Source organism: Mytilus edulis, chromosome 5 (genome assembly GCF_963676685.1).
Source record: "Mytilus edulis chromosome 5, xbMytEdul2.2, whole genome shotgun sequence".
NCBI lineage: Eukaryota > Metazoa > Mollusca > Bivalvia > Mytilida > Mytilidae > Mytilus > Mytilus edulis.
The window spans coordinates 66922562-66938060 of record NC_092348.1 but is presented as its reverse complement, the minus strand read 5'-3'; the positions used below and the strand labels follow the sequence as shown (position 1 = coordinate 66938060).

Sequence of the window (15499 nt, the reverse complement as noted above, 5' to 3'; positions counted from 1 at the left end):
TATATAAAGTAATGAGCTATAACACTCATGTATTTAAAGTTTAGATGAATATTTCATCAAAACTGAAAACATGAATCCATCAGATTAACATGATATTGATATTTCTTAGTTTCTACAATTATAGAGAAAGAACTTTTGAATGTAGCAAATTAGCTTACATTCGTAGTTGTCAACTAGTTAGATACTGTCTCCTTTATGCCTTATGTATACTTTGTTTTGATCCTGAACTTTTAGTCAATATATGCTCTCAATTCTGGATACATGTACGGTCGGTACTGACTTCTGGGGATCAGTTTCATGTTTTTTTTCTCAACAATGGAAGAAAAAAATATTTTTATGGCATTTGATGTCCAGGGTCATAGAAAGAAAAGAATTGTTGCTGGATAAATTTTATTTATTTGTAATCCATATTTTTACAATTAATTAAAAACGGCAATGTTTCGTGACTGTATTAGACCCACTCTGAAAAGATGGCAGGATTTGATAAGTGTTGTAGCCTAACAGCCTTGATAGATTGAAATTTCATATAGGGAAATTAATGATGAACAATTTAAAATGAATTTGACTTGTACCTTCAAATTCCTCAGATTCATTGATGTAGTAAAAATCCGATTGAAATGCTGATTTAAAAGTTAAAATGTTTGTATTCACTTACATAAAAAAAAATACCTCTTTATTCACACAAGAAATTCAAAGATTTATTAAAGAGATTTGGGTAGGGCTATTGATGATAGACCATTTCCTGTTTAAGGATAAGGTAGAAATTCATTAGTATAAAGGTCCATTTTTGTGGATGATAAAGAATCTTCTTTGAAGCTTTTGTTGTCATACATCATGTATGTTCATCTTTTAATGTGATATTCAAAGTGTAGAATAATCATATAAATGAACAGAAAGAGAGTTATTTGATGTGAAACTGTTACTAACTTAGTATGCATGTTTTATGAAATGTGGCCAACTGCATTGTATACATATTAACAAATTTAAGGCTGGGAATCTGTAATGCTGAAGTAAACCCATGGCTTAGAGTAAAGCCTGACAGTGTTCTCCCCAGATATTTCATATAGCATCCTATATAGCTAGTAAACTAGGAAATTTGAAATAGAATCTTATTTAAAACAAATATAGCATACATCTAAAACACAATCTATAAGAAAATCAATTCAGATAGTATCACATAATTTAAGAAATATAGCATCACATTACCATGATGATAAAAGGTCCTGGGGAGAACACATACATGTATATAAAACCATATTACTGCATGTCAAAGGTACTGTAAACCAGCTTATATTTTGTGATATTTTTTTCACATTAAGGACTCACCTTAAGCTTAATGTCATCAAGGTTAAGCCTTATCTAGCCGACTTCATGGCCAAAAGTCATTGAAAAAATTGCTTGTGAAAATAAGATTGTTACAGTATGATGGGGGAGGGGGTTACAGTGTGATGGAAGCTGTTTTATGCTGGTGTCCTAAAGTTTATTATTGCACTATTTGCCTAAGAGACATGAGAAAATGCATAACTCTGTGATCAGTGGTAAAGCTGACCTGGACTTTTTTATTTCTTTACCTTGGAAAACCAACACCTTTATTACTTCTCTGAAGTGTTGAATAAGTATTAAAAACATTTAATGACTGAAATATGAAGAGCTTTTAAACCCTTTTTCAACATGATTTACAGTTAAAACATAGCTTTATATAGAAAATTCTTATTTGTTTTGCAGATTGAGTTTGAATGATTTAGTTGAAAAATAACTCAGCACGACATTTTGACTTATTTGGAGGGTTACTTTTGTATTTTCTTTTGTTTTTAAGTAGGTATAAAGGTGTTGATAAAAGTACCTTGACACAGTACAGCACATATAAATGGGCCATAAACTATTAACACAATTCTTAAAGTCAAATATGGTTGTGTTTGTAATATATATGTTTAGTATTATTGACAAGTCCCATTATTTGTTTACGACATAATGTTGTAAATGAATATTTATGTTGCATAATTCATGTATAAAGATTTTTTATAAATCAATATTTTCTTCTATTCGGGAGCTTCAAGTCTGGATGTCCTGCATGTATAACTCTAAACTGCTGACTGTTTCTAGTGGTTAATTTTAAGCTTATCCCTGGCCCGACAATGATCCAAACTTAGTATACTTAAGTATTAAACAGCTGTCCAAGACTTATTATAATAGCCCTTGCACAGTGGAGGGAGCATTAAGTGTTATCATTGTCTGTCTGTACATATGTACGTCTTGAAATTGGTTTCCGTTCACTAGATTTAGTTTGCCTTAACCAAATATTGTGTGACTTATACACAATTCTTATTATAAAAAAGAAAGATCTAGTCTGAATTTGGGTGATGTCATTTTTACTGTTCTAGAGTTATGCCCCTTTACAAATCTCCCCAGACTGATGTGGTATCCTTAGTCAATTGCAGTATGGACTATAAAATTTTGCATTATTTGAACTTGGTGACAGATAACTGATAAGTCTGCTATTAGATGACTATGCATTAAAGGGTTGGCCTCTGGCAAAATTCGTGTTAAACACAACCAGTCTTATTTAATAGAAAACATTTATATCTCTCATGTTTCAAAGAAAGTATCAAATTGAAATAGAGATTTTTCTACAAGATACATTTTAATTTAGAGTTTCAGTAACACACATTTTATTATAATTATATGAAAGGTGATCAATCATTATTTAAAGTATTAGATACCCTGACCTTTGACATTTATTTCTATTTGATGAATGTTAATTATTTGTTTAGGTTTTTTTTCCTTAAATACCAGTTCGTAATATACATATATTATGTATAATTTTAATTCCCTTTGAAATTGGTTGTAAGAGATAATTTATTTTCATAAAGAAAATAAGTGTCTAATTCTGTAGAAGAATATATCATTTGTATATTGTAATCATATTAAAACTTGGTTATGAATGGATAATAATTTAAATGAAATACTGAATTGAGGATATAATTACTAAAAATGAATGAGATAAACTTTGTCTTACATATTTTCTTATTATTTAATTCTGTCATTTGTATATTTTAGGAAGCCATCTTGAATGACATGTGTCAAAGATTTGCCAAAACTAAATTTCAAATTCTTTTAGTAGAGTTCAAGATGGTTCAGTAGTGCAGTAATGACATTCAGTCAAAATTCTAGTGGACATTTAGTCATATAAGCTTTCTTGTATGTTTTCTGGCTATGCTTTTCTTAGGTTGTGTTGTTGTCTCTTTGACACAGTCATTGTTTCCATTCTCATTTTTGCTAGTAGTCTGATGTTATTTATGTATTATTGTCATTTTGTTTATTTTCTTTAGTTACATCTTCTGACATCAGACTCAGACTTCTCTTGAACTGAATTTTAATGTGCGTATTGTTATGCGTTTACTTTTCTGCATTGGCTAGAGGTATAGGGGAGGGTTGAGATCTCACAAACATGTTTAACCCTGCCGCATTTTTGCGCCTGTCCCAAGTCAGGAGCCTCTGGCCTTTGTTAGTCTTGTATTATTTTAACTTTTAGTTTCTTGTGTACAATTTGGAGTTTAGTATGGTGTTCATTATCACTGAACCAGTATATATTTGTTTAGGGGCCAGCTGAAGGACGCCTCCGGGTGCGAGAATTTCTTGTTGCATTGAAGACCTGTTGGTGACCTTCTGCTGTTGTCTGCTCTATGGTCAGGTTGTTGTCTCTTTGGCACATTCCCCATTTCCATTCTCAATTTTATAAATTTTATGGTCATGGCAATAATCATTGTTTTTACCTACAGGAATGAGTGTAAATGCTATAGTCTTTGAATGTTGGAGGACATGCAAAGTGTTAATTTTAATTATTCAGAGTAAAAACTTCTTGAGTGTCTATTTATTGTGGAATAACCAGTAAATGAAAGGAACAGCTTTTTTTTGCGTTGCATCATTGTTTGCCATGGTGTTTCTCGGTGATTTATAAACGAGTATCTTCTGTTTCCTTATTAGGGACACTCTGGAATTATCCGCAATTTTAAATCTCAGATATATGTATTTTGGTTGCAAAGCAATTGAAAAGTTTGAATTCTACACTATTGTTATAGAAGAATTATAGTAATAATATTCTGAACAAGGCATCTATTTGTAACCAGCATACTCTCATTGCATCAACTGGTTGCCTTCCCTGATCTAATGATCTAATTATGCCAGATGTCTTAACTGTTCCAACTCAAAATGAGAACTGTCAGTCATATAAGAGGACAGGCATCCTGAATTGTTGAAAAAGATGTAAAAAATGCTGAGGTTTAAATTTTTGATGTTGATTAGATCTTAGATGCAGAAATATATAAGTGAAATTATATAAAAAATGATAAACTTTCAAAAATTCTTGTAGACAATAATTTGATATTCATTTTTTAGGCAATACAAGCCCTTGGTCTGGTTATATACCAAGCGTTAGATTTTGGTCTTGGAGACAATGAAGAGCGCCATCTGGGAAGAGATTTGGAACATCTTTTGGAGTTGATGATAAATCCTGATGAAGAAGATGAAACATTTAATGCAGATGATGAAGGAATAGAGAAAGATGCTAAAGAAGGGTGTACATTTCAGGAAATCACAGTGGTAAGGAAATTGTATAGAGTTCAGGATTGATGCTATTCTGTATTGAATGAACGGGAGATAACTGAAGATGAAAAATAAGGTTGAAAAGATTAGCAAATTCGATCAATCAGATGTATGAAAAATTCTTTCATTGTTATGTGAAGGAGACGTAAGGAATAATAGAAATGTAAAGACAGCATTTGCATATAAAGGAGAAGGTACATATCAGAAATTGTAGAGATAAACTATTTCAGGAGTGATGGAAAGCTTTTAAATGTTTTTTTCGAGCCACTTTCCTATTCTATTAGAAAAAACACTGCTGTGATACAGAACCAGTTTTACAGCAACACTTATTTGATATTTTGATCAACACAAAAAATTTTCAAGATAGGATGAAATGCTAGTTTGTTAAAAAGAAACTGTCATTCCGAAACTGAATATCATAAAACAATACATAATTAATACACCAGTAATTCAGATTAGATCAGTCTCAACTTTAAAAATTTATCCCTTGTTAAATTGCTCTGACCGAAAAATTAAATACTGTCTTTATTTTATTCAATTAAATAGGCCAAATTGGAAGAGCATGCCTCTTTAATATGTTTAACAAGGAAATAGCATAAAAAGACACAAAGTTTTGTTTATTTGGTAATTTACCATTCAAAAACATATTGCATTACACCCTGGTTTTTAAGTGGGCACAGCTCTGGGAAAACCCATTTTGGTCACAAAAATAATTTATATAGAAGGACAGGATATGGAAATTTTATACCTTATGTATTTTAAATTAGCCTGAAATATGAATTGATATGAGGCCTATAAAATTAAAACGATATATACTTTGATAGTCTTTTTTGCAAGCTAGCATACCTATAGACCATGGTAGACCTAAACGATGATTCAAAGATGTGTCATACTTTAAACATATGAGTAATCTGTGTATTGTAGTGAACTACCCCCATGACTTTAAATATTGTCTGATTACTTTAAATATACCCTGCAATTGTTACACCTATACCCTTCATTGTAAAGATTTTATCAAGATAGTTCGGTCAATCATCAAACAGTACGATTCTTATATCTATATAAAGACTCTGACAATGCATGTCCATCTGTTTGTTTTTAGATACAAAATATAGATATGAGTTTATTAAGTTATTAAATTTCTCAATGTAGGGGGTTCATTATGCGCCATTCAGCTTTATAACTGGGGTATATGATGTTTTGAAAAGTAATATTTATAATTTGAAAATTGGCAAGCAGCTCCTAAATTTTGTTTTGTTATTGTTATAAATTAAAATATAAGTTTTACAAAATATAAGTTTTTCGTTGTGTCTCTGGTATATGAAGCATTTGTTTGACAATATTTTTTGGCAAGAGATGGGCTTAGTTTTAAAATATTGTATACTGCATATTTCATTCACCTTTTATGCACAATTATAAGTAGAGCTAAGACCTAGAATATCTAAAAAGATTAGAAAAATACAAAACTATCTTTTTATCTCTTCTACTCAAAAAAAATATTTTAAAGAATTTGAAGTTCTTGAAATCGAACTTCAAACTATTCATCAGAATGTTTGAATTTGGACAAACAATTTTTGAAGATATTTTTTACCAAACATAAGTGCTTCCTGAAGTGACAGTGCCATCTTTGATCTTTACCTTAGATCTTGTTTACCTGAAAGGTGATCTAACTGTAAGTCAAAATAAATAAATAAAAAAGGTCACTTAGGCTCTCCTTTTATGGTATAAGGTGTACCTCTAAAAGTAAGCAAAACAGTAAATAAAAATCTTACTGTGGGAAAAATTTTAACTGAATTTTTTTTCTATCGATGCATGATTTATCTTCAATGAAAACACATTTATTTCAGTGTTATGTAATTATATAAGTATTTTTTTTCCTTCAATATATTTACTTTTACATATAGATGATAATTAAAATATTGGTAAAATGATTTATTTTTGATGCTTGGATGAGTGATTTTCTCATGTTTAAATATTTTAGAGACTTTTAATTAAAAGATACAATATGTGCAGTATCATACCTGTTTACGTAACTTCTCAAGTTGATAGGTATTCAAACTATTCCTTATTAAATTTGTCCAGAAACATGAGAAGGAGTAAAGTTAAATTTGGTTTCTTTATTAAGTTGTTTCAACTTTAATCATGCATTATAATCATCTGAAAAAGGATATTTTAGTTAGTTGTACATTGCTTAATACACTATTCTCTCATTCCCTTTATATGTAAACATGACATATGTAATATTTTGTAACAAAAAAGTATGTTCTTGTTAGAAGTGGGAGTAGATAGAACTTCCAATAATGTTCTCTCTGAGTCTATCATGGGTCTTATATAAGATGGTTGTCATTATTTGCACATTTTGACCTGTCTTTGTCTTCTCTGTGATGCAGTTTGGTTTTGACTTGTCAAAAGACGATTAATTGTTATATAAACCATTACAGCCACCCTTTATGCTTCATTTCAAATAATTGAATAAGCTAATTTGCAGGAGATATTTGATACATGTAAGTTAAATTAATTGGAAGTTCTCGAAATGCTCTAGAAAATAAAAGTATTGGTCAGTACACCTGGCCATTTTAATATTTGTCCTTCATCATTTGTTGATAGCATTGGACAAAGGACATATATTCAGCATGATTTATACAGTAGTTGTGAACTATCAAATTTATCATCACCAGGCTACAGATTTATTAAATGGGTTGTTAGGAAGGTTGACATTTGTTTATAATTCTTCAATTTTAAATCTTTGAATGTTTTGAAAGGGAAAGTTCATGACCACTTTTATGTATAGGGAAGGCAATTTATTTGTGCAAGGGTCAGAATAAAATTAACTTTGCTGATGTTGATTGATATACATAAAATTTGATGTTTTTGATACATTGAAGTCAGCACATAACTTCAATTTACAATAGGTTGACATCAACATTCACAAGAACAGGTGTGATACTAAACCAATAATAAATCAGCAATAATAGATCAGCGTTTAATATCCAATTGTCATTATTTTTTTTTTACCAAATAAATAACCTTATATCATCTGATTTACGACTTTATCCTGAACTACCTGATTTTTACAGCTTTACAAACATAAATGAAAAAAAGGAAATAGAAACAGAATATGAGTAGTTTGCCATAATAATCAAATGAATAGAAGATATAATTTACTTCGTTTTATGAACCATTGGATACTTGTCTGAAACTGCTTGAACATACCAATTTCTCAGATATCTGTTTCTTTTGTGAAAAAAAGGCAGGAATTGTCATTTCCTTATGGAAATTCCCTTTGTGACCTACTAAAAATGTACAAAGACTAAACAAAATTTTAAAGGCTTTTTGATACTGATTTATAAGGCCAATAATTAAGTGCCTGATATATCATCATAAATAAAAGTAAAATTTTCTTTTTATTTGAAGCTAAATGTAATAATATTTTTAACAGTTCACAAGAAGGAATTTCAGATCCACATAACATTAACAGTAGAAAAACGTATGTTAGATCTTTGAAAGTTAAAAGAAAGGCATGTATGTCCTCCCACCCTTTTATCTTTCCTATTATGCTCAGGTTTGGTGACTACAATGCCAAGACATAGATCATTTACTGTTAAAAGCCAAAGCATAGCCCATTTACTGTTAAAAGCTAAAGCATAGCCTATTTACTGTTAAAAGCTAAAGCATAGACCATTTACTGTCAAAAGCTAAAGCATAGACCATTTACTGTTAAGAGCTAAAGCATATACCATTTACTGTTAAAAGCTAAAGCATAGCCCATTTACTGTTAAAAGCTAAAGCATAGACCATTTACTGTTAAAAGCTAAAGCATAGCCCATTTACTGTTAAAAGAAAAAGCATAGCCCATTTACTGTTAAAAGATAAAGCATAGATCATTTACTGTTAAAAGCTAAAGCATAGACCATTTACTGTTGAAAGCCAGTACATAGCCAATTTACTGTTATTAAAGATAATGCATAGAACATTTACTGTTTAAAGCTAAAGCATAGACCATTTACTGTTGAAAGCCAGTACATAGCCAATTTACTGTTAAAAGATAAAGCATAGCCAATTTACTGTTTAAAGCTAAAGCATAGACCATTTACTGTTAAAGCTAAAGCATAGCCCATTTACTGTTAAAAGCTAAAGCATAGACCATTTACTGTTGAAAGCCAGTGCATGGCCCATTTACTGTTAAAAGCTTAAGCATAGCCCATTTATTGTTAAAAGTTTACTGTTAAAAGCTAAAGCATAGCCCATTTATTGTTAAAAGTTTACTGTTAAAAGCTAAAGCATAGACCATTTACTGTTTAAAGCTAAAGCATAGACCATTTACTGTTAAAAGCTAAAGCATAGCCCATTTACTGTTAAAAGCTAAAGCATAGCCCATTTACTGTTAAAAGCTAAAGCATAGACTATTTACTGTTGAAAGCCAGTGCATAGCCCATTTACTGTTAAAAGCTAAAGAATAGATCATTTACTGTTAAAAGCTAAAGCATAGCCCATTTACTGTTTAAAGCTAAAGCATAGACCATTTACTGTTAAAAGCTAAAGCATAGCCCATTTACTGTTAAAAACTAAAGCATTTACCATTTACTGTTAAAAGCTAAAGCATAGACCATTTACTGTTGAAAGCCAGTGCATGGCCCATTTACTGTTAAAAGCTAAAGCATAGCCCATTTATTGTTAAAAGTTTACTGTTAAAAGCTAAAGCATAGACCATTTACTGTTACGAGCTAAAGCATAGAACATTTACTGTTAAAAGCTAAAACATAGACCATTTATTCTAATGCAACAACGTTTGTAACGTTAATTTTGATTGGATAACGTTACTTTCTTGCATGGCATCAATTGACAATTGATGCTATGGGACGTACGCACAAGCGCAGACGGCACATGACAGATTTTAAATACATGTTTTAACGTTGTTTTCTGTCAGTTTCATTAGAATGGAGATAACAATATTGTATTTTAAGCTCCGACGGCATCAATTGGGGATTTGATGGTCGCAAATACCCGTTTACTGTCTCCGCTAACGCGTCGCCAGTAAACTTAATTTGCGACCATCAAATCCCCAATTGATGCCGTCGGAGCTTAAAATACAATACAGTTATCTCCTAACTGTTAAAAGCTAAAACATAGACCATTTACTGTTAAAAGCTAAAGCTTTCAGACCATTAATTGTTAAAAGCCAAAGGAAGAATTATTTACTGTTAAACACTAAAGCTTTGACCATTGACTGTTAAAAGCCTAAGCATACACCAAAGCATACACCATCTACTGTTAAAAGGTAAAGCACCATCTTCTGTTAAAATCAAGAAGAGGGACACTTAACATTTAGAACTGAGAGCAAACACATTAATTGTAATAACCAGATAATAAATATTTTTTAAGGCCTGACTCTCAGCAAACACCAAAGTTGTGATATTAAAATCTTCAATGTTTGTCATAAACTGTTGAAGTAACCTGTTTATTTTTATCTCTTTATGTCATCTTGTTAAATAAGAGAATTTATAAAGTCATATGATTCATACTGCAAAATTAACTCAATTTGGTGCATCTTTTAGCTACAAAACAAGGTCATGAGTGGTAAACATTTTAATAGAGAAAATTGTCTATTTAAGTGATATTTAGATGAAGGAGTGTGATATTTCATTCCATTTATTATTGTATACATATTTATACAGAAATATGAATCTGTGTCTAGACTACATAGATAATTTTTCAGGGTAGATATTTTTATATTATATGCTGTATTTATTTTTTTCATGTTAATTTGTTACATGATTCAAGACTATTGAATTAAGTGCAGTTAAGTCATTAACTGATGTGTTGATTAAAGTCCAGTATATGGACTGACCTTATGCAAGGGTAACATAAGAATTGTAGTCATTTCCGGTTTCAATGTTTCAAGGGGATCACATTGGTAGTGTCTGATCCCAGATCACGCTTATTATTTTGTTCAAATCCTGTATCCCACTTATCATTGCAATTATAGCGCTTGTAATTTCTCGAGTCCAGCCCAACTTCGTTTCCTATTTAACGCAAAATAATTTTACTTTCATGTGTAAGGATTATACAAAAATCGACCATTCCTGTGTCATGCTTAGACCCCAATGAAAGCCACTCTCAGTGCCTTAGTGTATATTAGAAATGAAATTTTGGAAAAGCAGTGTGAATAGCCATTCTTAAAGATCCATCAGACAGTCAAAGATGTCTGATAAAATTGGGTTAGACTGGAAAAGACTTTTTATTAACATTGATTTTACAGCATGACCAATGTTCTATAAAAGTAAACAGTCTTTCTTAATCACTTGCTATATAGTGAAACAACTTTTGAAATGTCTTTTTTGTCATTGAGTTGACACAAGGTTACAAATCATTTCCATTATATCTTACAATCAATATTTCAAATTATATTTCCTTAACTGATTGAACAAATTGACAATTTGATAAAATTTATCTATATTTTAGATTTGTCGATTTATCGGTAAACAATTTAAATTTTCCGAAAATAAAATTGAAGGATTGATACGATTTAATTTGATGTGATTGCCAGGGTTTCTGTAAAGTATCAAAAGGAATGTATTGATTTGGTCTGATATCGGTGATTGAGTTTAGTATTGGAATGCTATTATAGGAACGTAGGTATAGAGATCTATAGAGATCACCAAGTGGAAAGCCTTTCAATATCTTCGATCATATAGAAGGTGTATTGATCACTAGAATATATATTGGAATGTCATGACTCTGCATAATTAAAGTCAATTTATATTGATTTAATGTATTTAATGACTTTTATTTTTTTATTTGATTTATTTTCTCAAGCGTTTAATATGGGTTTTTTTAAGGCATTTATAATATGCCAGAGACAGGTATTTCTATCTTTATCTTTTTAATAAGCCGATAAAAACAGTTAAAACAAATGAAAAGCTGGTCACACCATACATTTTTTTGGACACAATCAGATCAATTATATATTTACTTATAAATTTTTATTATTGATCTTCAAATGCTTTTGTTAAGATCAGCAAATAATAACTGACCATTTTTGTAAAACCTAAAGAGAAAAGTAAAATGACAAAAAGGGCAAACTCTGATTACTCCAAGGAAAATTCGGAATGGAAAGTCCTTAATTAAGCAAATGGCAAAATCAAAAGCTCAAACACACCAAAGAATGGATAATAATTATATAAACAACTGTCATATTCCTGACTTGTTACAAATTACTTCTATATCTAAATTCATAATGTCTCTGGCCTGTTTAGATTTAATTGATATACATATATTCCCAGTATTCCTAAACATATATAATTGAACTCTGCCTTGTAATTTATTAATTTAAATCAAAGGCAATCAATTATGTTAGCTATAGGTGGATCAAATTAGCCATAATATTCTAATTTTATTTATGAGCTGACTGCCTTTTGATGTTATGACCTGTCAAAGACCACACACCTGAAAAGGTTAATTGTATTTCTACATCTATCCTGAACAGGTACGATACCTGATCTACTCAAATTAGAGACCTAAGTTTTGGGACTTATTAAAACAAGGAAAATGTCAAAGATATCAGGAATATTTGTAATGGCCCACCCTTGAAAAAATTAATTGCTTTCCTGTATCTGTCTACCATATACTGGAAGTTGACCAAAAGTCAATAGAATCAATAATGACACTGGTTATCAGAAACAGACATTTGGACAAGTTAATTACAGGTTGTGTTTTATTTATGTTGCATCTAACTTGCATGTATTGTATTTCAAGAAAAATGAAATAAAATGCCAAGCAATTTGCGCATTGTCTTGTTTGAAATGTTGTAATACTGGGGATTCATGATTATTCTTTGAATACCATTTTTCATGAATTTTTTGTGTATATGAATTTACCATGATCGATATGTTTATCAAAGTACTCATTTTTCTATAGTCTTAATTGGCAGCAGACTATCAGAACCATAAAATAAAATATCAATAAAAATATGATCCTCCATACATAGAAATAAGTTTCTTAAAAATATTGAATCATATGTCCGTATTCAAAAGCATTGATCATCAAGCAAAGAGGGGAGGGTGGTTCAAACACCAAAACCCCCCAACCCTAAATCTGCCATTATGAGGGCTTAGAGCTGACAAGTTCAGAGTGCTAAAGGTTGTGAACATTTTGGATAAGCCAAAATTGGAGTTCATTTAACTTGGATACAAGTTGTATGGAGAAGAACCGCATCTGCTTTATATGTAAACAAGTTTAACGAAAAGATGTAAACATTTAATAGTATGTTTCCCATATTACATACCGTACATGTGCAATTTAAGTTTGATAAATGAAACTTTTAAACATTATATCATCGTTTATCATTTAAGACAGGAAATATGTGGTCTTTTCTGTTAAAACATCTCAAATTTGTTAAAGTCACCTTCAGGCAAATGAAATTAATGGAAAATATATTATAATTAATAATTTGTTTAAAAATCTTCAAAAGAAAATAAGGAAAAAGAAACTCTATTCCATAAGGATGTTATCTTTTTATTTGTAAAAAACATTTATTAAAATTAAAATGTTTACTTATGAAATTGAATGATTTATTTAGTTATATGTTTTATGGTTTTACAAGCCAATTGAAAAAACTATAAAACGATAAGAAAATTTTTTTATAAATGTTTTGGGTAAAACATTGCTTAGGCAATCTGAAGTTGTTTATTGTTAGAAAACAGTGTTGTTTATCAGGGGGGTTTAAGTAAAAGGTTTTGTACATTATAAACTAATATAAAGTTAAGTAACATCTATGTTATAAAAGGTTTTCACACTGACTTGAGGGTACCCAGATTAGAAGTTGTACAAATGTATATGGTTTACTACTTTAAATTTTTCCATTGCTTCTGAATTATTTTTTTAATAAAAAAAAAAGAAAAAAAGAAAATAAGAAGTATATTCATTAAAAGCTAATATTCAGCTAACCCAAATTCAAATAAAGAAGCTACTAATGTCCTTTCCATTATTCAATTCTTTTGGGCGACACCAGTTCCTTAAATTCACAACTGGAATTATTCTTGTTTAGCATTCTACGCTTTTGTAATAAACAAGTGTAACCTGGAATTAACATTCTGCTCATATATTTCCTAATGACAAGTAAAAATGAAATATTTGATATAAGTTTAAGGTCATGGTCCTAACAGTATATTGTGCAGTTAATGCAGTCTTCTGACTCTTTGTAAAGTAAAACGTCCATGTTATATTTGGAAGGAATGACATGTTTTGTTTCAGCAAACTTTTAATAGATGTTGAAGGTGGAGTTTTAATGGGATTAAGAATCATGTACAATGGAGGAATATTCAAGCAATTAATAATTTTGACTGCAAACTTAATTTGGTTTCAATTTAAGTTAAATTGTAAAGAAGAAATTTATAAATTTGGGCTCATTATATTGTTAAATTTTATATATGCCAACTTAATGCCTAAATAGATCTCAATTTTTTCAATGCCTTTAAAAAAAATGTCACCACTTGGTGGCCGTCCATTTTAGTAAGTGTCACCCTTGTCCTTACATTCCCTTCAAAATCCAACAATTGTCCAGACTTTTACTGTCATGCCTGTTAACTTTGAGCTTATTTATGGGTTATAAGTGTTATATATAGTGATCAATTTGTACAAATCTAGTACCAGTATATATATATATGTTTTTGTTTTGGATGAACAGAATTTTGGTCTTTAGAACTTGACAGCAGACAGAAGCAATTGTCTAGTTTTCCCTCTAAGTTTAATACTACTTTCTTATTTCATATAATACGCATGAACAGTATCAGTATATTTGAACTTGATTGTGAATTGTAAAATATTTTTATCAATGCAGTAATGATAAAAAATTATTGAACTTGACAATTTTGAACATATATGCTTATTGTCCTTGTAGATGATAATGAAACTTGAAATCTTTAATATATATAAGCTTTTATTAGAAAGGCAGTTACTAATATGTTTGAACAAACAGCATATTTGTATCATGCTTTAAGTTAATTGATCTTTATATTTACTTTAAAACTCTACTCAGGATAAAATATCAAATTTTTGTTGACATTTTTGTGAAATTTTGTAAATGATCAATAAAGATTTAAATATAGTAATGAAGATCAATAAAAAATGTTAGTAATAAAATACTGTTAATCAATTTTCATAAAATTATTAGAAATACAGGATACAGCAAGTTAATCTAGGTAAAAGTCTTAGATTTATATGCTTTAAATCAAAATGAGTTTGAATTAAGGCTTGATAATTATTAGCTATTAATGCAGTTACACTGATACAAAGTGAATTCAGAAAATAAAAACCATGCAATAAGAAGAGATGGAATTATAATGAAGACTGGAATTTAATGTATAAAAGCTGTAACTCAAGATGAAAATTCATAATTTAGTATAAACATAAGTCATTTATAGTCTATAATCTGAGATTACTCTGACTGTCTGGCAAAACAGCCGTTGGACGTCAGAGTAATCTCAGACTATTAGCCTATAAATGTTTAGGTTTATAAACATAACATTCCTTGCAGCCACATCTTTGCAATAAAGGGTTACAATCTGGTCCCCATATCATATGATGGAACCAGATCGTAATACTTTGCTATTTAAAAGAATTAGTTACAAAACTAGTACAATCATCAAATTTTAACTACAGTAAATAGTTTGTCCAGATTAGTGTAGTGTTAAAGTTTGTATGACACGAAGGAAATTGAGGTTATGACATGTAGAGCTGCACATTATAGTTGACATTTACAAGAATAAGTTGTGTTGAAAGTTGATGAATTAACAAAACTTCCAGTAAAGGAATCAAATTTTATAGTTTGGTATTTAGATAATAGGAGATTGATCATTAGAATTTCTCAAGTCTTAAAATTACTTCCCTGAAAAATGAT

General features: G+C 30.0%; 1 protein-coding gene across 3 annotated transcripts in view; it reads left to right on the top strand.

Moving 5' to 3' along the window:
- Positions 1–15499, top strand: part of LOC139524324 (protein spire-like) — a 65147-nt gene that overhangs the window by 17777 nt on the left and 31871 nt on the right. For all 3 annotated transcript variants that reach the window (XM_071319074.1, XM_071319076.1, XM_071319077.1), the window contains exon 3: positions 4396–4599. In XM_071319074.1, the coding sequence (XP_071175175.1) occupies positions 4396–4599 (204 nt within the window). The remainder of the gene's footprint in view (positions 1–4395; positions 4600–15499) is intronic.